This window comes from Osmia bicornis, chromosome 16 (assembly GCF_907164935.1).
Source record: "Osmia bicornis bicornis chromosome 16, iOsmBic2.1, whole genome shotgun sequence".
Lineage (NCBI taxonomy): Eukaryota > Metazoa > Arthropoda > Insecta > Hymenoptera > Megachilidae > Osmia > Osmia bicornis.
Genome location: NC_060231.1, coordinates 1,948,562 through 1,972,580, shown reverse-complemented (window position 1 = coordinate 1,972,580; position 24,019 = coordinate 1,948,562). Strand labels below are relative to the sequence as shown.

The 24,019-nt window shown below is 33.9% G+C and overlaps 2 protein-coding genes across 5 annotated transcripts; both read left to right on the top strand.

Annotated features, from left to right (window-relative positions):
• The first annotated feature begins 21 nt into the window (after positions 1–21).
• LOC114880223 (ras-related protein Rab-34) lies at positions 22–2,450 on the top strand. Of its 2 annotated transcripts, none has more exons than XM_029196009.2 (7): positions 22–283; positions 644–810; positions 879–980; positions 1,055–1,119; positions 1,871–2,001; positions 2,061–2,268; positions 2,337–2,450. In XM_029196009.2, the coding sequence occupies exons 1-7, from the start codon at positions 281–283 to the stop codon at positions 2,420–2,422; spliced, it is 762 nt and encodes a 253-aa protein (XP_029051842.1). In that variant the 5' UTR covers positions 22–280; the 3' UTR covers positions 2,423–2,450. The 2 variants fall into 2 exon arrangements, with proteins under 2 accessions (XP_029051842.1, XP_029051841.1); XM_029196008.2 differs by having other exon boundaries at positions 22–401.
• Positions 2,451–3,159: 709 nt separating this feature from the next.
• LOC114880222 (NADPH--cytochrome P450 reductase) lies at positions 3,160–24,017 on the top strand. 3 transcript variants are annotated; one of them, XM_029196007.2, is made up of 11 exons: positions 9,261–9,551; positions 17,645–17,853; positions 17,939–18,131; positions 18,333–18,482; positions 20,064–20,188; positions 20,302–20,490; positions 20,573–20,811; positions 21,389–21,720; positions 22,436–22,697; positions 22,794–23,022; positions 23,095–24,017. In XM_029196007.2, the coding sequence occupies exons 1-11, from the start codon at positions 9,540–9,542 to the stop codon at positions 23,237–23,239; spliced, it is 2,085 nt and encodes a 694-aa protein (XP_029051840.1). In that variant the 5' UTR covers positions 9,261–9,539; the 3' UTR covers positions 23,240–24,017. The 3 variants fall into 3 exon arrangements, with proteins under 3 accessions (XP_029051838.2, XP_029051837.2, XP_029051840.1); XM_029196005.2 differs by lacking the exon at positions 9,261–9,551 and adding an exon at positions 3,160–3,472 and having other exon boundaries at positions 22,794–24,017; XM_029196004.2 differs by having other exon boundaries at positions 9,254–9,551; positions 22,794–24,017.
• Positions 24,018–24,019: the final 2 nt, after the last annotated feature.

Below are 24,019 nucleotides of genomic sequence, written 5' to 3'. Positions count from 1 at the left end.
TTGATGTATAAATTTAATGCTACAAAATAGATCAATTCAAATTATACAATTTATTTTCCATTTCAACATGAATCATATTCAGAATCGCTGTATCTACATAAATATGGTATATCGGAATATAATATTAATTTTACATGCTAGAAATGATACGTTTAGAAATCACATTTTATGTATTAGAAATTTGATTTAGAATAGAGCAGGTGCTGTACATCTGCCGTAGCAACCAGTGTTTTTCCTTAGTTTAAAAGCATTTTTACCGATATTACAGACAGTTTGATGCATGGTAAGTTTGCAGTTATACAATTGTCAGAGGAAGGTAACGTTAAGTGAAATTGTAAATAATGTTAGAAACGCGTTCGGCCGTTTATAAAATGATAGAGGTGGCGCGTGAAGAGAGACAGGTATGATGTATGTATGTATGTATAGTTCAAAATAAAGAAATAAAAAAAAAATTCTGAAATAATAAATAAAATTATTTTGTTTAAATATTTTAATAAATTTATTAAAAACGTTAGGATAAATTCTCCTCCTATCGTTAGACTACCACATTTAACTAATGGTAAAAATACCTATACAGATGTTTAAATAAATAAGGACAATACGTAACAAAGTACTTACTTTTACTAATATCTCTTTTTTTCAGATTAATAACTGGCCACCACCATTTTCCTCAGAAATTACATTATACAAGGAAAGAAATTTTCATACAGTTGTTAGACGTTCGTGCATGAGGAAATGTTTAACATTAAAGATTTCCAAGGCAATTGTAATTGGAGATGTTTCCGTTGGAAAATCATGTTTAATAAATAGGTAATAATGATGGATATAATTATTATGAATAGATGACAAAGAAAATATGAATTCTGTTTATACTGTAGATTTTGTCACAAAATATTTGATAACAATTATAAAGCAACAATTGGCGTGGATTTCGAGGTAGAAAGATTTGATATTCTTGGTATACCATTTCACTTACAAATGTAAGTTAAAAAAATATTTCGTTCATTTGATGCTCCATAAAAATTTTGAAGTAAGTAATTGCTTATTATTTTAGATGGGACACAGCTGGTCAAGAAAGATTTAAATCCATAGCTGCATCTTACTACAGAGGCGCAAACGGTACAAGAAATGTTATCATTATTAACCAGGGCCGGCCCTGGGCCTAGGCAGACTAGGCGGCCGCCTAGAGCCCCCCAAGGTCCAGGGCCCCCATAAGACGATTTTGCGTCGTAAGAATGCAAGAAGAGTAATGTTTACTTGAACATTAATTAGTTATACAAGCCTTAATGTTAATTTTATAAATTTTATTTGAGGTACTTTTTTTAATGTCATATATGTGAAGGGGCCCTTTTTCGGAACTCACCTCGGATCCCCGAAATCTCAGGGCCGACCCTGTTGAAAGGCCATATTGCAATTATTCTAAATCTAAAATTGCAATTATTAATGATGCTTTAAAAGGCCATATTGCAATTATTCTAAATCCAAAATTGCAATTATTAATGATTCTTTGAAAGATCATTTTGCAATTATTCTAAATTTAAAATTGCAATTATTAATGATGCTTTGAAAGGCAGGGCCGGCCCTGGGCCTAGGCAGACTAGGCGGCCGCCTAGGGCCTCCCTAAGGTGCAGGGCCCCCATAAGACGATTTTGTGACTAAAAATGCAAGAAGTGTAATGTTTATTTGAATATTAATCTAAATTAGTTATACAAGCTTTAATTTTAATTTTATAAATTTTATTTGAGTTACTTTTTTTTATGTCATATATGTGAAGGGGCCCTTTTTCGGAGCTCGCCTCGGACCCCCGAAATCTCAGGGGCGGTCCTGTTATTAACGTTTATATTTGTAAATAAATTCTTGTATTTTTTAGTGATTATGATCGTGTTTGACTTGGCTAACTTGGTATCTTTGGGACACTGTCAACAATGGTTCAATGAAGCTACTCAATGCAATACAGAACCGTATTATGTATTTTTGATAGGCACGAAACGAGATTTATTGGTAAAGCTACTTTATTCGTTTTACATTTCACAGACATTTGACACAATTATTTTTTCCAGTCGAATCAAGTATACGAAATAATTGAAAAACGAGCAGCAGAAATGGCGCGAAAATTAAATGCTGAATTCTGGGCGGTTTCCGCAAGAACAGGAGATGGAGTATCAGAATTATTCGCAAGAGCAGCTGTATTGTCCTTTCAAAGTATGGTTTTAAATGAATGTGAAAGTATGAAACCGGAATCAATTAACATTGGTTCAGATCTAATAAGTAAGTGGTGTTATAATATAATCTTTAATTATAATTACAATAAGAATTATGAAATATGTTTCTTTCAGCATTAAATCCTGATAAAGAAAGAACTAAAAGAAAGAGCAGGAGAAATAGATGCTTCGATTGCACGAATTTAGTGATTGAATATTAAGCAAGCAGAAATTTTAATTTTGGCTCCACTTCGTCTTAGGGGCCCAAAAATTGTTGGCTAAAAAATATCAAATCTTATAGTTTTCTACCTAAAACATTCGAAAATTCAAGTTAAAAGTTTAGGAAATCACTTGTTTAAAAAATACGATTATGTGAAAAAAGTGTATTTAGCGTACTTTGACAGGTTAGTACGACGCCATATTGCTTCTACCCATCTTCTGATTGGTTCTCATATCTCGGCTTGGTTAGGCTAGATCAAAATTTATATGTTTTTAAATAAAGTAACCGGAAGTTACAGTCATCTCAGCGAACTAATTAGAGAATGCGTAGAAACAATATGGCGTCGTACTAACCTGTCAAAGTACGCCAAATACCCTTTTTTCACATAATCGTATTTTTTAAACAAGTGATTTCCTAAACTTTTAAGTTGCATTTTCGAGTGTTTCAGGTCGAAAACTATAAGATTTGATATTTCTTAACCAACAATTTTTGGTCTCCTAAGACGAAGTTTGACCATGCTTATAATTGTACATAGCAAATATAAAATGAAAAAGTCAATTTCAGTAATGCTAACACAATTTAAATAAACCGCGCACAAGATAATCTTCCGGTTAGGTGTTGGTGAGCTCATCCGACAATGTTTCTTCGTTCTTCGCGTTATTCCATCCTCTTTCTTCAACTTAGATTAGCTGAGATACCCGATGTAACTAGAAAAGATACGTCCTGCTAACAATCGATATGGTAGTCGGCAACACGATCGGATTGGAAGAGATCGTTTCGTTCCTTCGATGCCGACGTGTCTAATACGCATACTCTGTTACGCACAATACATACACTGTACATACGCAGATCTTCACCACGGTGTAACCAGTGCGAGTCCAACGCTTTTTACGCAAGTTCAACGTACTGAGAGAAAGAATTGAAAGAAGAGTAAAGTGTTGTCACGTGGTTTATTGCCTGCCTTGGATCTTGTTCTAGAAAAGATTTTACTGGAAAAAGTACAACAGATTCATCATTCAAATTTAATTCGATCGAAGACCGAATTCTTCAAGTAAGTGTATGCATACAAATACATTCTAACAGGTGGTAGTGATAGTAGTGGTGGTAGTAGTACTAGCAGTTACTGTATAGTGCGCAAAAGATCATTGATCAAGATAAATAGTTACATATATGATAACCAGAATGACAGTTTAGCAGTATTGTGTTGAAAATTTTTGGAGTGTCTTAATATCATAGATGTGATAAATATTTTTATTTGTATTAGATTCATTTGAATTAATATTAAAAATATGTGTTACTGTATTAGTATATCTTGGTGCATTAAAATTAAATAATGAATATGGAATTTTATTTGTAACTGTATAATGAAGAATAATGATATAGAAATGCTTACTGTAATATACGATTCAAAACTCTGTGTAAAAGTGCGTATTATGTACAAATGAAATAATCATGTAATTTAAATTAAGATTCTTTTTCTATAACATTGTACTTAGCATTAATATACATGGAATTACTAATTTTGTTACATATTTGAAGTAAAAAAGTTCTTTCTTATCTTATTAGAATAGTTTAGTTAATGTTAAGCTTCTTGTGCAAGATTTATAGCTTAGTCAAAGAAGTAATATTAATATTTTAATTCTTTCTTACAAGTAGTCTGATTAGGAGACTTTTGAATAGATAAATATAACCTTATCTTTATACATGTGCACACTACTCAATCATGAATATTCATTATCAGTAGTACGTTAAATGTGAACCTTTAATGAAAGAAAATTTGTTTTTTATATATTGAAATATAACAAAGATAAAAATAGAAATTATATTTATCCTTTGGTAATTTAGATAATTAATTAATTAAAGATCATTATTCGCAATATTTGAAAATAAAAAAACATGAATGTTAGAATAGATTCATTTCATTTCTGTTAAAATACGTATATGATGTGTGCTGCTGTCGCACATACTAATGATAATATTGTTAAATCAAATTGAATAATACATAAGATCAAAGATCATGATTGAAAGACAGTTTTACACTTGAAATCATTTGTTCTAAAAACATTTATATCGAGTTCGTCGAAAACAAAATAAAATTTGTCTACGAAAGTAACGTTACAATTACTGACCAGCTAAACCAAATTAACTAAACGTGCTTTGGAATCGTTAATTATTTATGCTTCAAATTGAAATAGAAGATTCCTGAAATGTTAAGTGGTAATCAATTTTTCAAAAAATCCACTTAAATTTGCAATTGTTTTGCATGACAGTGACGTAAATGTGACATAAGCAAAACATGATAATGAAGCAATTGCGTGAGTAATAATAACGGTATTTTTTTTCCTACAAACAAGTTTTTTCCTTCTGCTGATATGTAATATTAAATCAATCGAAACTAGAACATACTTGTAAGTGATAATATACATACGTAGTTTGAAACAATAACAAATTAATTCGGTACCGTTAACATTACGCCTTCTTAATTACTATTTTAAATTTGAATATTTTCCCGCACTTTTGTGTATTTGAAAAATGGCGCCAGGATGTAATAACAATACATATTACTTTAAAAACTGAAGTTAGGTTAGGTTAACACAACTTTTTGGAAGTAAATCTTCAATTAAAAATTGAAAAATTACATAATTAAATTGTACATCTAATAATTAAAATGACTAATTATATCGTTACTTAAACAGTGTAAATAGACCGAGTCTAATTACTATCGAAGCGATTTGATTTCTTCTCTCTTGCAACGCCTATTTCATATCGATTACACATAATCACAATTAAAATTATTCAGTTTTGAAGATTCCGACGTCAAAAGCTGTTTTACGTTGCTGTTATGATTCAGACCTATTCTACGTAATATTAATGTCCCTATAAAACATTTATGAGCGAATACGATAATCAAAATTAAGCCGTCCAATCAGTGACACATGTGCTAGGTTTTAATTCATTGTTGTATTAATCATCAAATACGGAAATAATATTATATTTTAGAAAAAGAAGAGAATTAATAAGCAATAAAATATTCACGTGTACTACCAGCACAGTATTTCCACTTCTAAGAAAAAAAATATTTGTAACGTTTAACTTAACAGTTAATTAGTATATAGACAGTTATCTGAAAAAAATAGCAGCCTTGAAATGAAACGTATATACAGATAAGAAAACAATAGATAAAAAGAAAAATAGTAGAACAACACTATGAATATTTTCATTGGGAAAAATATTATTTTTTTATAACCTCAACAGTTACAAAATAAGGGGATTATCATAAAATTTTTCGAAAGAGATTTTTCGCAACAAATTAAATGGTCAGTATTTTATTATCAAAATGATCAGTATAAAAATACTAAGTGGTTAAATTAGATTAGGTTAAAATTTGTAACCTAACAAAAGGCAACAAATTAAATGGTCAGTATAAAAATACTAAACGGTCGATATAAAAATACTAAGCGGTTAAGTTAGGTTAGGTTAGGTTAGTACATAAATAGCGAATGGTCAGTATAGAAGGATACTGACCAAAGGATTTAAATACTGATAAAAAGAGATTAAAATACTGACCATTAAAATACAAGCCCTTACAAAATGACGTTTTGCTTTCATTACATCAAGCTTTGATGCAATTAAAAATTATCACTTTATAATATGGTCGATTACGAATTTAATGTTCCACTTCCGGGGCGGCGAATTCAAACCTTACAATTAACCGTTTGATTATGAGTGGAAAACCGATCTCTCAAGTCATTATACGTATGAAAGGTAGAAAAAGGTCATCATAACTCAGCACTTATTATGTATTTCCTCTTTTTCTTAGTAAATCATGTATGTAATATGTCTTGGAATATTACGTCGTTGCGTTACGTTTTCATATACAGTGACTTAAGAAAGTGTACTGTACAATCAAAATGAACTATGTATAATAACAGCCAGTAGTGTGATGTTCTTTTAAACGGGTTGTTTCGCTTGCCTTTGACGCTTGTGTAATCATATGTACAAAGCAACACGATAAGGTGCAGACGAAATCTCATCGTCGCGAATGACTCAATTTTTTCTTTTTACCTTTCATTTTCTCCGTGCAGATTTTGTAAGTACATGCAATTCCTGTTTGCGTTGCTGCAATTTCTCCGCATTGGTACTTTCACGGAAGAGCGATAATTCAGCTTTCTAGCTTTCCATAATACGCACACGTTGGATCGTTCCTTTTATATGTCGACTAGCATCCCCGTCGCGGGTTCGACCGCGGGTATACTTCCGAAAGGCCCCATCACACCAGGACAACCAAACTTCGGATTTATAGTAATTGAGGGACGAGAAATCGAATGAGACCATTTTCAGAACTGGCAAATAAACCGTTCTCGAGATATACAGGGTATTCTAAAAGTGCGGAAACCCCCTATTACCTCGATAAGAACGCATTTTTACGGAAAATGACTAACCTAACCTAGGTTAGGGTTAGGGTTAGGGTTAGTCATTTTGCGTGGAAATGCGTTCTTATCAAGATAATAGGAGAACGGTTTATTTGCCAATTCTGAAAATGGTCTCATTCGATTTCTCGTCCTTCAATTACTATAAATCCGAAGTTTGGTTGTCTTGGGGTGATGGGGCCTTTCGGAAGTTTCCCCTCGACCGCTCTCATAAACAAAAACTTGGAGAATTTGAAGTAATAATTGATGTATTATTTTTTGGTGATCAATCTCTAGTATTTCAGAAAAGTATTGCTGCCTGTAGAAACAGTAGAAAAGCGGCGATCCCATATTAACGCGTACGTTATCACGGATAGGCAGAATTCAATGCGACGGTTTCGACAGTTTTTCGAAAATATCTCCAGAACAAAGACCGAGCGGCGGTTATATGTATAGGAAAAAGTTGTTTAAAATGTTGATTTCTATAACATATTTAAAAATCATCGAAATCGGAGGTGCCGTCCGTAATCTAAATAATTACCTTCACCCCTGAATCTAGATTTGCGCCTTTAGAGGTTGATTAGTACAAAATCCGGAATTATGTTTTTAATCATTTGTATGGGTGACCTTCGTAAACAAAAACCAAGTCGATATCTTATCGGGTCTAAGAGATATTGACGAATCCGTGTAAATAGATTTTAACCCTTTTTACACTCTTAAGGGTCGAATTTCTAAAAATCCCTTTTTAGTGGGTGCTTACGTCATGAGAGGAATACACTACCCGAATTTCATGTTTCTAGGTTCAGGGGTTTGGGCTGGGCGTTGATGAGTCAATCAGGACATTTGTCTTTGTATATATAGATATGATCTTGTCGTTAATGATTAATTGATACACTCCAAAAATAAGTACATATGTCCTCCTTTTCGTTGAACTGATCTGAACTGAAAATATTTTAAGCTATGAATCAACAAGTTAAGTTGAAGTTTAATTTGAAGTCTTTTTTATTCCAAGATTAAAAACAAATATGACTCATATTTGAAAACATTATGGTAATAAGTAATTATCTCTAGTTCTATTTAAACTATTATCCTGAAAAAGTTTCACAGATGATTAAATAAATCTTTCTGAATCATGATAGATTCGTTGTAATCTTTTTTCAAAACTATATAGGGTGACTCATAACTCCTATAACACCCCGAAATGGAGTGTTGCTGGCGTGATTCTGAACAACTTTTTCCTTTACCAAAATGTCGTTTAAAGCTTCGTTTTTGAATTATTAACGAAAAACACTGGCCAATCAGAGCGCGCGCTCAACCACGAGAGCGTTGGCTCTGAACCGCGCTCGGTCGTGAACAAACGCATTGGCACAGCGTGGGTGTCGAGGGAAGCATGCGACAAATGTTTCATCGTCTTAAATTAAGAACAATGTGGAATTATTCGGTCTTCATGAATAACGGGGTATACTTCCGAAAGGCCCCATCACCCCAGGACAACCAAACTTCGGATTTATAGTAATTGAGGGACGAGAAATCGAATGAGGCCATTTTCAGAACTGGCAAATAAACCGTGCTCGAGATATACAGGGTATTCTAAAAGTGCGGAAACCCCCTATTACCTCGATAAGAACGCATTTTTACGGAAAATGACTAACCTAACCTAGGTTAGGGTTAGGGTTAGGGTTAGTCATTTTGCGTGGAAATGCGTTCTTATCAAGATAATAGGTTTCCGCACTTTTAGAATACACTGTATATCTCGAGAACAGTTTATTTGCCAGTTCTGAAAATGGTCCCATTCGATTTCTCGTCCCTCAATTACTATAAATCCGAAGTTTGGTTGTCCTGGGGTGATGGGGCCTTTCGGAAGTTTCCCCGAATAACAAATGCGTTTGTTCACGACTTCGACCGAGCGCGGTTTAGAGCCAACACTCTCATTGGCCAGTGTTTTTCGTTAATAATTCAAAAACGAAGCTTCAATCAATATTTTGGTAAAGGAAAAAATTGTTCCGGATCACTCCAACAACTCCCCATTTCCGGGTGTTACGAGAGCTATGGAACACCCAGTATAGATGTATTATCACGACCTATATGCTGTTATTGTTGTCTCATTGTTAGTACATTCAATGATCCGATTACAATTGAAGAGAAGAAAGGACTTATCGCCAACTCATTGCTCCATCATATATAAAGTTGTTCTTATAGGTACATAATCGTTATAGAACGTTTAGAAACAGATTGATCATTCCTGCATGAGTTTCATCTGTATTATATAACCGTTTTGAAGGGGATCGAGTCAATTTCCGTGTTGGAAATATTCAATTAAATCTTAGTCTTATGACAAAAGAAGCGTAGTTGACGAGGTATCAGCTGAACGGTTGGATGAACGAACGGACGTCACCGGGATGACAGCGATCCGTGCGCGTGTACTTACGTGTAAGTACGTATGCGCGCATGCCTCGACAAGGCTGTTACGCGTGCAGAGTTACACAGGGTCGTTCGGCCATGACTTGTCAGTTTTCCGTTCTCCACGTGACGAGGACGTGCTGCATCGAGTCCTCGGCATAACGCCGCGAACCTGCCACCAGTGCTCATTTATCGTGTGAACGTGTACACTTTTTCCAGAATCGGTAGTGACCGTCTCTAAAGCACTGCAACTACTTTCCAAGACCTATCGGGCCGCTCGCTGAAATCACCGTAACGTTGTATAGAACAATGGAATTACCGGTAAGAAAAATCGAACTCTTTTTTATCACCTTGTACTTGAACTCGAGTGGATACTAAACTCGTCGTGACCCATCGGTGATTCGTAGACCGGTTTCTGAAAAGTAGAAGAACGTGATTAGTGACTGACCTTGTTGGCAACACGTGGTCAAAACAATGTCATAAACGTTTCTTTCGATGGAGTCAGAGCATTAACATCGGGTTTTAGAAATGTTTTGCATGGCATAGTTTGCATAACTCTGCAACGTTTCTCATTCTTTATCTGCATTTATCATGAGAATAAGAGGTCAATTAAACTTTATCAAATTTAAGTAACTTTCTCAGATACCCTGTATTTAGATTAAACAATGTAAAAAATGATTTCTCTTAAAGTATCAATTGTTATGAAAATTTGAAAGTTTTCTTAGTTTCCGGGATGTCCACTGCCAATAAAAATTCACGGTCGACCCAGTGACCTTCAACGTAATAGAACTTAATACGACTTAAACGATAAAGTGTTCTTGCACTTGTTTCTGAACGATCATAATTCATCTTGTTTCAATGGGTCCACGTGCATCGTAAAGTACTCACAATTACAATAAATACAGTAAATTCCTTTAAATACAGTAAAAACATTTTTCAATTTAGCTCGGTAATAAGTATTTCGTAATGTTTCACAGATTATCTTATTTACATATCTATGTTGTTTTCAACATCGTATAATTCTGCGACATCCGTTATATTTTCCTGTAGTAGGAGCAACAATGCCTGTTTATTGAATTGCGAATGATGTATCGAATGTGCAAATCGTGTGCCAGAAATATTCCCTAGGTGTATTAGGAAAAATAAAAAATAAAATATTCAATATACGATTGCATATACAGGGCCGGCCCTGAGATTTCGGGGGTCCGAGGCGAGTTCCGAAAAAAGCCCTTTCATATATATGACATAAAAAAAGTACCTCGAATAAAATTTATAAAATTAAAATTAAAGCTTGTATAACTAATTTAGATTAATATTCAAGTAAACATTAATCTTCTTGCATTCTTAGACGCAAAATTGTCTTATGGGGGCCCTGGACCTTGGAGGGGCCCTAGGCGGCCGCCTAGTCTGCCTAGGCCCAGGGCCGACCCTGCCTTTCAAAGCATCATTAATAATTGCAATTTTAGATTTAGAATAATTGCAATATGGCCTTTCAACAGGGTCGGCCCTGAGATTTTGGGAATCCGAAGCGAGCTCCGGAAAAGGGCCCCTTCACATATATGACATAAAAAAAAAGTACCTCAAATAGAATTTATAAAATTAACATTGAAGCTTGTATAACTAATTAATATTCAAGTAAATATTACTCTTCTTGCATTCTTAGACGCAAAATTGTCTTATGGGGGCCCTAGGCGGCCACCTAGTCTGCCTAGGCCCAGGGCCGGCCCTGTGCATATAAAAAGTCAAAAAAGGATAATGCCTTGATGCACTACATAGATATACGACAAGCATACATATTTGCATGAATACATTAACAACAAACCTCATTCCTTCTTTTTTATTTATAGTTTAACATAAAATACCTTAATTAAGACTCATTCATTTTATTCAGAAAAATATACTTGTTACTTCAAAGGGATTACGAATATTACTATTCATTATTCGGGATGATTCGGAATACTTCGGATTAGTTTCAAAATGGCGCTAAATACAATTATAACCTTACATGTATCATATATCACTTTTCTTCGTTCTATTCATAATTATTTTCCTGGATGTTAATAAATGATAAAAGTTTCCTAACATTAAAATATATGAACACGCGATGGAACTATTTACGATGAAATCGCTAGCGGAAATTTCCTTGTGCGATTAACGTAGTGTGTTTGAGTACAATTAAAATTTACAAGCAGTTGTTGAATTCTATTTCGTTACGACAAACGAATATCTAATCAGTTTTTGCCAGTACACGATGACTTTCATTGATTGTTGTTATCACGCACCGCTTAGTACGTTTTACTGAACGTGTAATGTGTTTACAAACAGCATTTCACGAGATCGTTGCTATTTACAAATTATGCAACTTTCTGTTGCATAATAGTTAATGACAGTTTCGACTCATTAAAAAGCTCCTGTAATTTGTAATCTGTTATTAGAATTAAAATAGGCAAATTTTGCGAAAGCAAACTACTTGTTTCGATATGCTTCTAATTCTACTGCATAATGGTTAAGATAAATTAAGAGAGAATGCACCTTCAGTCAAAAATAGATCGTTTCACTTTCTAACCTATAAAGAATTTCCTGCTTTCTCTACAACTTTTTTTTATTTCACCATTTTCACTGAACAGGAATTCCTTATAGAAAAGTATTATATCATTATTCATAACATGATATATAAATCCATAATGTATACATATGTTTTACCATTTATTTTCACTTGCGATTTCAATCTGTCTATATATATAAAGACAAATGTCCTGACTGACATCAACGCCCAGCCCAGACCCCTGAACCTAGAAACATGAAATTCGGGTAGTGTATTCCTCTCATGACGTAAGCACCCACTAACAAGGAAGGATTTTTAGGTGTCCACCTCCAATTGTTTTGATTGTTGGATATGTTTTAAAGAACCGAAAAATAAGGTATACGTGTTTTGTTATTTTGGCGCGTTTTGTGAAACGACTCCTCAAAGTTTCGGCTGCAATAGGTTATATAGGTTATATATGAATATAAAACAGCTGGTCATGAATTTTGAAAATATAATTTGATTATAACAAAAAATTTGTTTATAACATTATTCACAATTTACATAATAACAAAACAGGACATAAATTTGTTTCTGATTCCATTGATGTATTGTGTACTATGTTTGCCTCTTACATTTTTGCATGTTTTAATATTATATATGCATTGCGCACATACGCCGGGTCGCGGTCATACCAGATATGGATGTACGGTTAATATCCATTATGATATCTGGCGTTTACCATGTATACTAGGCATTAATAAAGTTATTTAAAAATTACAACATTAGTACCTACGTATAAAATGGGATACAGATGGTAAGGAATATAATAAATGTAAATTAATTTCCGGTACTAGTAACATGATTGGTGCAATTATATTTCAAGTGTATATTAGGTATATATATGTGGTATAAATTTATAATTCAAATTTTCTATAAGATGTATGTAGTTTACGAAACGATTCACTTAATATCCATATTTGTCGCAGAAATAATACAGTCAAGTCTCCTCTAACGCAATTTCCATATAACGCGGAGCGAAATATGGACAGCTCTCTTATAGCGCGGTCTCCTTATAACGCGTTTTCGCTCTTCTCTTGATTTTTTCCTTCAGGAAAAAAATCAGAAAGGTTATAATATATCGCTACAGCGTGTCCCGACACCTGCAATCTTGACCAAACCTGGTATACTGGTAGACCTTGACCCCCTCAGTAACCACCTGCAATATTATTTGGTAGACTCTTTTTGGTTCCTGAGATATGAACATCCAAAGTTGAACCAATGAAATTCCCCATAACTAGTCAGAATCAGTTGCAAATGCATGGTCACCATGAAGAAACGGATTTTGACTTTCCCAATCAAGAGAAGAGCGACTTATTTTCTTTCGGAGATTTTGCTGGTTCGTACAACTAACTCACCTAACGTTCGAGAATCGGCTGACGCACTACGCACGACGCATGACGCATGACGCATGACGCTTGAGGTCAACCGTCTGACGCCGACAAGGAAAAAGTCAAAGCGCAGTCACGCGTAGACACGCTCTTTAACCTCAATTTTTTTAGTTTATAATTTTATTATACAAACTATGTATTATCTATATAAATAAAAATTAAATGCTGTTCGTTGGTAAGCTCATCACTTGAGAACGGCTGGACCGATTTGGCTAATTTTTTTTTTAAATATTCGTAATGTGTAGTCTGAATAAGGTTTGTAGGGAAAAATTCGGGAAAGAATGAAAGTGCTTTTTTCTATGAAATTTTTGTATGAACTTTTTTGGTTTTGTTCGTTATGGTCCTGGAAAGTTTTCAGAAAAAAAATTCGAGACAATTACAAAGGACAGTCGGAAAATTTGGACAGGACAACGTCTGTCGGGTCAGCTAGTATTCAATAAATCTAAATTCAAATATGTAAAAATCTACATATTCATTGCCATTTCGATTATAAAATTTTATTCATTAACCGTATCAATCACAACTTGATACTTTGAGAATGCAGTTTTTGGATATACTTCCGAAAGGCCCCGTCACCTTAGGCGGATGAGGTTCTGTATATAGGTGCTTTAGGTCACGAGAAATCGAATGAGACCAATTACAGAGCTGGATCTCTAACCGTTCTCGAGATATACGAAATATACTAACATTCGGCCCAGTGATCGGCGGTGCTCGACTTTGTCTCATTAGGAGGGTGACAACCTTTATAGGTTAGGGTTAGGGTTAGGGTTAGATGTAGAAACCTCCAAGAATCAGTTTATGATGTCATTTGTGACAATTATCTCTAGTTAAGTCTAGCTTATGGGCTTATAGTTACGTGTATTTCTGAAACGGTTAGAGCTCCAGCTCTGTAATTGATCTCATTCGATTTCTCGTAACCTAAAGCACCTATACACTGAACCTCATCCACCTAGGGTGACAATTTATTTATTTCTGAGATTCCATATAACGCGGTACGAATTCATTCAATTTGTATTATTTCTGAGTTTCTTATAGCGCGGTTTCTATATGTATAACGCGGCAGTGGTTTCCATATAACGGGGTATAAATTAATCTGATTTGTCTTATTACTATGTTTCTCATAACATGGTTTCCATAAAACGCAATTTCTGATTTTCTTATAACGTGGTACGAATTAATCGCGTTATAGGAGATTTGACTGTATTCATGAAAAATGTTTTAAACAAAATGCTTGTTTATACCAAGAGTGTTTAACTATCTGTATTTTATCACAGAGAGGGCATTTCATTTGTGTGTTCTGTTCGAAAGCATGGTTCACAAAATCTCCTGATTTATTTTTCTGTGTATGTACCCATTTTTCTACCAATAGATTTTTATATATTGGTAAAGACAGTTGATTGTGTGCAAGTGATTGTTATTTAATTACATTGTTTCTTAAATGAAGATTAACGTCGTAATCGTGTAAAAGTACATTGTCGGAGTAACGCGTAACATAATTCTTCCACACCATAAATCCATAAACATCTTATAAAAGATTCAGATTATAAAATACCATATACACATACCTAACATACACTTGAAATATAATTGCACCAATCATGTTACTAGTATCGGAAATTAATTTACATTTATTATATTCCTTACCATCAGTATCGCATATTAATACGTAGGTACTAATGTAATCTTTAATTGTAACCTTTAAATAACTTTACTAATGCCTAGTATACAGTAAACGCCAGATATCATAATGGATATTAACCGTACATCCATATCTGGTATGACCGCGACCCGGTGTATGTGCGCGATGCATATATCATATCAAAATAGGCAAAAACGTAAGAGGCAAACATAGTATACCGCAGTTCACCAGAGTCCATAACTGCGAAAAGACCAGTTTTCGTTCTTCGCGCATCTCTAGTACGCATCTTCGCCCTGATTGGCGATACTCCCAAACGAAGTGGAAAGCGATTCGCGGAGAGCTCGCTGAGTTCCCCCACCATCTTCCAACCTGCGCAGCTTAGTTATGGACAGTTATGGACTCTGGTGATGGCAGGTATATGTATATAATACATCAATGGATTCAGAAACAAATTTATGTTCCTTTTTGTTATTATGAAAATTGTTATTATAACAAATTTTTTGTTATAAAAAAATTATTTTTTACAAAATTTATGACCAGCTGTTATATATTCATAAAAGACCATGAAACTTTTCCTTCAAAAGTTTTCTTCTATCTATGATAGTTTTCGAGATAGCCTATTGTAGCTGAAACTTTAAGGGGTCGTTTCACCCCCTAAATATAAAAACGGGCCAAAATAAAGAAACACGTATACCTTATTTTTCGGTCCTTTAAAACATATCCAAAAATCAAACCAATCGGAGGCGGACACCTAAAAACCCTTCTTTGTAAGAAGGGATTTTTAGAAATTCGACCCTTAACCTTTAGAGGACGAAGGTTTAGGATTATCGATCTCTCTAAGAAAATGCATAAAATGAGTATCTGATATCGGGGAATACTTGTTGGTAAATGCAGGGCCGACGTGTCCTTTTGCGGGGCCTGGTTAAAAAATTTTGTGGAGCCAGAATACACATTTAAATCCTATACTTAAATTTCACAATAAGGAATTATTTATTATAAGTAGAAAGGATGTTACATATATTTCTTGTAAAATGAATATTACATAATTTTTCTCGCTTTTTTCGCCGCAAAATCTTTGATTGCGTCATCAAAATTGATTGAGTTTGCTACTTCGCGTTCTATTGAAAGAATAGCCAGAGATGTAAATCGTTCTTGGCTTATTGATGACTGAAGATAATTTTTTATTAGTTTCAACCGCGAGTTTTTGTAGACCGCGGGGCCTTTCAAAACGCGGGGCCGGGTTCCGGCGAACGCTCTGAACCTGCCTCGCGCCAGCCCTGGGTGAATGACTATCACGGGTCGAGCCACTATAGTGGCTTTCCCGACCTAAGAGGTAACTCATGAGTACAGTTTATAGCAGATAGTCCGATTGACAGCAAACTAAAATTTTTGTCTGCCATATTGAATTTCTAAAATCTAACTTCAAATTCGTAATCAACGACCTCAAAAACCCCAAAATAATGATATTTAAACAATGACGAGAAACTTTTGTTTTTGAGCCTCTATAATGATTTTTCCATCCTCTAAAGATTAAGAGTGTAAAAAGGGTTAAAATCTATTTACACGGATTCGTGAATATCTCTTAGGCCCGATGAAATATCGACTTGGTTTTTGCTTACGAAGGTCACCCATGCAAATGATTAAAAACATAATTCAGGATTTTGTTCTAATCAACCTCTAAAGGCGCAAATCTAGATTCAGGGTTGAAGGTAATTATTTAGATTACGGACGGCACCTTCGATTTCGATGATTTTTAAATATGTTGTAGAAATCAATATTTTAAACAACTTTTTCCTATACATATAACCGCCGCTCGGTCTTAGTTTTTAAGATATTTTCGAGAAACTGTCGAAACCATCGCATTGAATTCTGCCTATCCGTGTGTGATCGTGACAACGTACGCGTTAGTATGGGATCGCCGGTTTTCTACTGTTTCTGCAGGCAGCAATACTTTTCTGAAATACTAGAAATTGATCACCAAAAAATAATACATCAATTATTACTTCAAATTCTCCAAGTTTTTATTTATGAGAGCGAGCGAAGCCGCGACGGGGATGCCAGTCTCTGATAAAAAAGGAACCTTGTTTTCTATAAGAATCAAAACAATTAAGACCACTATGTCATCCTTCTTGAATTTGATTCAATGGCTTATGATATATTATCACTCAATCCTAAACATTTATTATCTCTCATTTGCTTTGTTGAACTGTTATCACAGTTAGTTGGCACATATTTAAAAACTGTATTTTGTTTCCTCTTATAAGAATCAATAAACTTAACAGTTTTATTAATACAACCTATTGATGATCACATAATCTCGTATAATCTTATCTTTCTATCTTTTGGTTTTAAATAAAGTGAATCTTAAGAAAATTGAAAACATGTGATGTCGTTTAATAATCTCTCCTTAAATTGATACTATGAGGTGAATCATGTCGATGAGAATCAATATTACATAATAGGAGCAGTTGAGAAGAGAATTTATATTACATAATAGGAGTAGTTGAGAAGAGAATTTATATTACATTGATAACAATGTAAAATATAATAAAAGTATATTGCTGTTAACACATTTGCATTTATTTCCTTACTCCGAATAATTAGAAATGTAGAGTGAAACTTTTGTTGCGAATCAAAATGACTTAAAGTTCGTTGACCTCGATCCCAGTTACGAGTCATTCTTCTAGCTGGGGTTAATCATATTTGCGGTTATAGACGCATTTGTATGTAAATTAGTATTGTTCAATGGAGAATAAAGTCACCAGGTGATAGTAATGTAAAATTTTTGATTTTCTTGCAGACTGCAGGCGCATCACAACCGAAAGCAATAAGAATGGCGGGTTCTCCGGTGTTGGAGAGCGAAGAAAGGGCCGAAGTACTTGATGAGCCACTTTTCAGTACTCTAGATATTGTCCTTCTCAGTGCCCTTTTACTGGCTGCACTATGGTGGCTAATGCGGCGAAATAAACAAGAAACTTATACACCAGCTGCAAAATCCTATTCCATTCAGTAATTGTCTTATTTAAGAAGAAAATGCTTACCATACTTAAGAATCATTTTCTTATAAAATTATTGACAAAATTTTGTTTTAAAGGCCAACAATGTTTCCTACGGTCCAACCATCAGAGAATTCATTCATAAAAAAATTGAAAACTTCTGGAAGGAGTTTAGTAGTGTTCTATGGTAGTCAGACTGGAACTGCCGAAGAATTTGCTGGTAGATTGGCCAAAGAGGGTATCCGATATAGAATGAAAGGGATGGTCGCTGATCCTGAAGAATGTGACATGGTGATTAGTTGATTTTAATAAAGATTATCCAGTTTATTTTCATTCGTTTAAATTAAATTGTAGAGTTTTCTTTTTTAAAGATTGCTTTCTTTATATTAATTAATTTAAAAGTTGAAGCATGCAGTAAAATCTTAATTTTTCTTAGTTATTTGATTTGATTTATGCATGGTAGTTTAAAATGATTATAATTTATTACAACAGGAGGAATTAATACATCTGAAAACAATTCCAAATAGTTTGGCAGTATTTTGTTTAGCTACGTATGGAGAAGGTGATCCTACAGATAATGCTATGGAATTTGTTGACTGGCTAAAAAATGGTGATGCCGATCTTAATGGACTAACCTATGCTGTAAGTATTATGTTCACCTTTTAATTTATACATATAGAATACATTATAGACGAATTAATGTTGTACATTAATATGTATATACACTGCATGATTTAATATTCTTCCTTCTTCAATAAGAGAGCTTGAATTCTGAATGCACAGTATTATTTCAAACAGGTACACTTCCGTGTTTCACCGCCCCCAAAATAGAACGATATATACAGGGTGTCTGAGAACTGGGGTAAGAGCCGAAGAGGGATGATTACTAAGGTCATTTTAAACAACTTTTTCCTTTGTCAAAATGTTCTTTAGGGCTTCGTTTTCGAGTTATTAACGAAAAACACTGGCCAATCAGAGCGCGCCTTTAACGCAGAGCATACCCAACACTCTCGCGGTTCGGCCCGCGCTGATTGGCCAGTGTTTTTCGTTAATAACTCAAAAACGAAGCCTTAATCAACATTTTGGCAAAGGAAAAAGTTGTTTAGAATGACCTCAGCAATCATCCCTTCACGGGTCCTACCCCAGTTATGGAACATCCTGTATATATTCTGAAAGGTCTCGACGAGTCCTGTCGAATGAGCCCATTCTCAGGTTGTGCAAATGGAAAAAATTAACCTAACCTAACCTAATTAAATCAAATTTTCATATTAAAAATTTGTATGGTTAAGATTTTCCAAAAAAATCTGTTTTTTTTCTTTTCGGGGATTCGAACTCCCGGTCTCGCAGTCGAAAAGCGAGTGCCTTAACCTATACGCCATTCAACCGCTATAATAAATAGGAACTTTAAACTTCCTTTTAAGTAAAAAATGCAAACATTCAACCGGTTATAAATTTTTCATTATTCGTTTGCGCAACCTGGGACTAGGCTCATTCGATAGGACTCGTCGAAATCAATCAGGGAACATAACCTAAATTTGGTTCTACAGGCGGTGAAACGTGGAACTGCAGCCTTTTGAACTATGTTATTATTGAGTAATTAATGTACCGATTATTAATAAATAGAGGGTAACTGATTTCATCTCTTTGGTTATTTGTATTGTGTATCTCTACCCACAATCATAAGTTCCGAAGATTACGTAAGCGATTCATAGTAGGCACGTGTACGATTGTACAACGTCAGTATAGTCGAATCGTAATCTTTATTTTAAAAAAAATTAAGGATACTGTGATAGTTAAATAACCTCTATGATAACTATACATTTTTATATCAAATTTTATATCATACGTTTAAAGATATATTTAAATACCTACGTACTTAAAAAATAATCCGATAATAAGTATGAAACGATTCTCCAATATTCTGCGTGTAATACTGAAGTGTTACAACTACGAAAGCGCTATCCAGCGGCGTGTTTTAACATTATCTTTGGCGCCAAGGTTTGAGGTACTTCTAATTGTATTTGTTAAATTTTCTTTTTAGTATTCAAGTGAAAATATACTAAAAAATATCGAGCATTACATGATTATGTAATTTGAATATAAAACTATTTGTATATTTAACCTGCTTCTTTTTTAGTATTTTTAAAATGGTTTTACAACTATGCATATAAAACTAATACAAGTAATACTCATTTATTCTAAACTTTTTCTTTTATTTTCTAGGTATTTGGGCTTGGAAATAAAACCTATGAACATTATAATGAAGTAGCATTATACGTTGATCATAGATTAGAACAACTTGGTGCTACGCGTGTCTTTGAACTTGGAATGGGGGATGACGATGCCAAGTAAGTTCACCCAGTAAAATACAGGAAATAAAAATTAATACATAATAATAATGAAACATTTTGCTACTAACAACGTGCTAGTATAAAAGTACTTACTATATTGATGATTATAGCATTGAAGATGATTTCATCACCTGGAAAGATAAGTTTTGGCCAGCGGTTTGTGATTTCTTTGGAATCGAAGGTGCTGGTGAAGATGTTAGTATTCGACAGTATAAACTTACTGAACACGTTGATTTACCAGCTGAACGAATTTACACTGGTGAAATTGCTCGACTCCACTCCTTCAAAAATCAGAGAGCGTATGTATCTTGGAACTTTCCTGTAGATATACGTGTAAATAAGTAAGGCGTCATTTGAAAAAAAAACGATGATTTTTTATAGGCCGTACGATGCGAAGAATCCTTATTTAGCTCCTGTGAAGGTTAACCGTGAACTTCACGGACCAACTTCAGAAAGATCGTGTATGCACATAGAATTTGACATAGACGGATCAAAAATGCGTTATGAAACTGGTGACCATTTAGCAGTATATCCTGTGAATAATACAGAACAAGTAAACAAGATTGGTGAAAAATGCGGTGTAGATTTAGACACCGTGTTCACTCTAACGAATACAGACGGTAAATGAAATATTTGTATACAAGGCCTCATAACTCCTGTTACACCCGGAAATGGGGGGTTGCTGGGATGATTCTGAACAACTTTTTCCTTTACCAAAATGTTGGTTGAAGCTTCGTTTTTGAATTATTAACGAAAAACACTAGCCAATGGGAGGGCGTGTAGAGCGCGCGCTCAACGACGATAGCGTTGGCTTTAAACCGCGCTCGGTCGTGAACAAACGCATTGGCACAGCGTGGGTATCGAGGGAAGCATGCGACAAATGTTAAATCGTCTTAAATTAAGAATAATGTGGAATTATTCGTTCTTCATGAATAACGAATGCGTTTGTTCACGACTACGACCGAGCGCGGTTTAGAGCCAACACTCTGGTGGTTGAGCGCGCGCTCTGATTGGCCAGTGTTTTTCGTTAATAATTCAAAAACGAAGCTTCCATCAACTTTTTGGTAAAGGAAAAAATTGTTCCGAATCACTCCAGCATCTCCCCATTTCCGTGTGTTACGGGAGTTATGGGACACCACGTATAATATTATCTAGCATTATCAACAATTTTAATACATAATTTTGTACATGTTACAGAGGAATCAACGAAGAAACATCCATTCCCTTGTCCTTGTTCCTATAGAACTGCTCTGACTCATTATTTAGATATCACCAGTAATCCACGTACTCATGTTCTAAAGGAATTAGCAGAGTATTGTACAGATCCAAAAGATAAAGAAAAATTGAAATTAATGACATCGACCAGTGCCGAAGGGAAAGCCGCGTACCATCAATGGGTAGTGAATGAAAATAGAAATATTGTACACATTTTAGAAGATATTCCTACATTAAAGCCAGCTTTGGATCATTTGTGTGAAATTCTACCAAGATTGCAGTGCCGTTATTATTCAATTTCTTCGTCGCCAAAGGTACAATAATAAAACAATATCAGTTTCAATGTATCGTGATACAAATCTTTAACTAACAGGAAGAGGGCCCCAAGTGCGACCTTGACTTTTTGATGAACTTTTGCACAATGATAGTTTGAAAAACTTAAGCTAATGATACCCGGTTTTGGGCGTATTTAATATTAAAGTTATTGCGCTACTTATGATCTGAAGTATAAGAAATTCTTTCAATAAGGATCGTGGCGTAACCGGTAAGGCGTCAGCCTCGCTGTAGATGGGTGTTTTTTGTCGCGAGTTCAAATCCCGTTGGACAGATTTTTTCAATATTTCACTTTTTTCTTTTTTTTTTTAATAAATATACCTTTTTGCTATTATAATTGATTAATAAATATTTTTGAACAATTTTTTACATTTTTAAACAATTTTATTTAATTGTTGCTTTGAATGTAAGTTGTACATTAACTGGGAAGGTAGTTTTTATAAAAAAATGTGAAACCTAAAAAAGGGAAAAGTGAAATATTGTAACATGTTGAAAAAATCTGTCCAACGGGATTTGAACTCGCGACAAAAAAAAACATCCACTGTAGAAAAGACTTTCTATACTTCAGACCATAATCAGTTTTTCAAGCTCTATCATTGTGCAGAAGCTCATCAAAAAGTCAGCGTCACACTTGTGACCCTCTCCTTGTAAGATTTTTAATCATTTCATTTTCTTTACTAAATCTTTTTCATTTAGCTACATCCAACATCGATCCATATCACCGCAGTCGTAGTGGAATATAAAACTCCTACGGGTAGAATTAACAGGGGTGTAACTACCAGTTGGTTGAAAGAAAAACATCCATCGGATCCACCGTGTTACGTTCCTATTTTTGTGCGAAAATCGCAATTCCGTTTACCAACTCGAACGTCGACTCCTATTATTCTAGTTGGCCCAGGTACTGGTATTGCACCATTTAGAGGATTTATACAAGAACGGGATCTTGCGAAAAAGGAAGGTGAATAATAAAAATTCAGTTTATGTTACGTATTGATTGCAACAAGGGTTGATTTAAATCTGCAAATTAATGAAAAATTATTTTGTCATTAATTAGGAAAAGAAGTGGGAGATACGATTTTATACTTTGGGTGTAGAAAAAGAGAAGAAGATTTCCTTTATAGAGAAGAACTTGAAGAGTATGTGAAGAATGGTAGTTTAATATTACATACCGCATTTAGCAGAGATCAACCGAAAAAAGTGTATGTTACGCATTTACTAGAAAACAATAAAGATGAATTATGGAGAGTCATTGGTAAACAGAATGGGCATATTTATGTTTGTGGGTTAGTATACAAATTGATGGTATTAATTATAACTCATACATTTGTCTATATACATCTGTTTATTTTTTATAGCGACGCGAAAAATATGGCACGTGACGTACACAATATTTTATTGAAAGTTGTAATGGAGAAAGGAAATATGGCTGAATTAGATGCCGCTGATTATATCAAGAAGATGGACTCGCAGAAGCGTTATTCGAGTGATGTATGGAGTTGAATGATGCTGTTTAATTTAATTTTACGAATATTTTGGAAGTTGAGTTTCTGTAAACTTCTTAAAAATATGCCTTTATGAAAAGGCCACTGATAATTTTCGTACGGTTGTGCGATATGATGCATGTAATCGTTTGAAACATTAATTGATTAGTTATAAATAATAGAAGAATCATACAAGCACTAATTGTATTATATGTAAGTAGTTAAAGAATTTGTATAAAAATCTATATTTTCTTCTATTTTAATTCTTTTTCTTCTACAGTGTGTTAAAGTTTTTAATGGGAGTTGATATAGTGCAATAACGATTTTAAAATATAATTTTATATTTGACAGATATACTTAATACCTGTATAATACTACGAAACATTTGATACATGTAACATGAATTAGCTAAATTAAAAATATTTCACATAAAATGACAATTCTTCAAATATTCTGCTCGTTGCGTAAAATAAATAAAATTTTTTTATTTATTTATTTAGTGTGGAGAAATCCAGTGATTTTAGGAAATCTCAGTAGTAAATAGTATCTTTTTTCACTCTTAATTTTCATTGAAGCGTGAAGTTGTTTATGGAAGCAGGATTATAGGGTTGTGTGTATGTTTATTATTAAAGTGATATAGTTCAATATTTTTATAATATAAAAGTTTGTACATTATATAATTTTACACATTAAGTTCTTGTTAGGTTTGCATTTTTTTTAATAATAGGTATCTATAGTACGATATGAAGAAATGAACTTGGTGAAAGCAAAAATAAAAAAGTCATAAGAAAAGATAACC

Bases quoted from the DNA above. Each gene is read 5' to 3' on its own strand.
- LOC114880223 (XM_029196008.2), top strand. From the start codon at position 342: ATGTTAGAAACGCGTTCGGCCGTTTATAAAATGATAGAGGTGGCGCGT. The intron at 811-878 runs GTAATAATGATG...TTTATACTGTAG, and splicing joins AAATCATGTTTAATAAATAG to ATTTTGTCACAAAATATTTG. The intron at 1,120-1,870 runs GTACAAGAAATG...TGTATTTTTTAG, and splicing joins TTACTACAGAGGCGCAAACG to TGATTATGATCGTGTTTGAC.
- LOC114880222 (XM_029196004.2), top strand. The intron at 17,854-17,938 runs GTAATTGTCTTA...TTTGTTTTAAAG, and splicing joins GCAAAATCCTATTCCATTCA to GCCAACAATGTTTCCTACGG. The intron at 18,132-18,332 runs GTGATTAGTTGA...TTATTACAACAG, and splicing joins ATCCTGAAGAATGTGACATG to GAGGAATTAATACATCTGAA.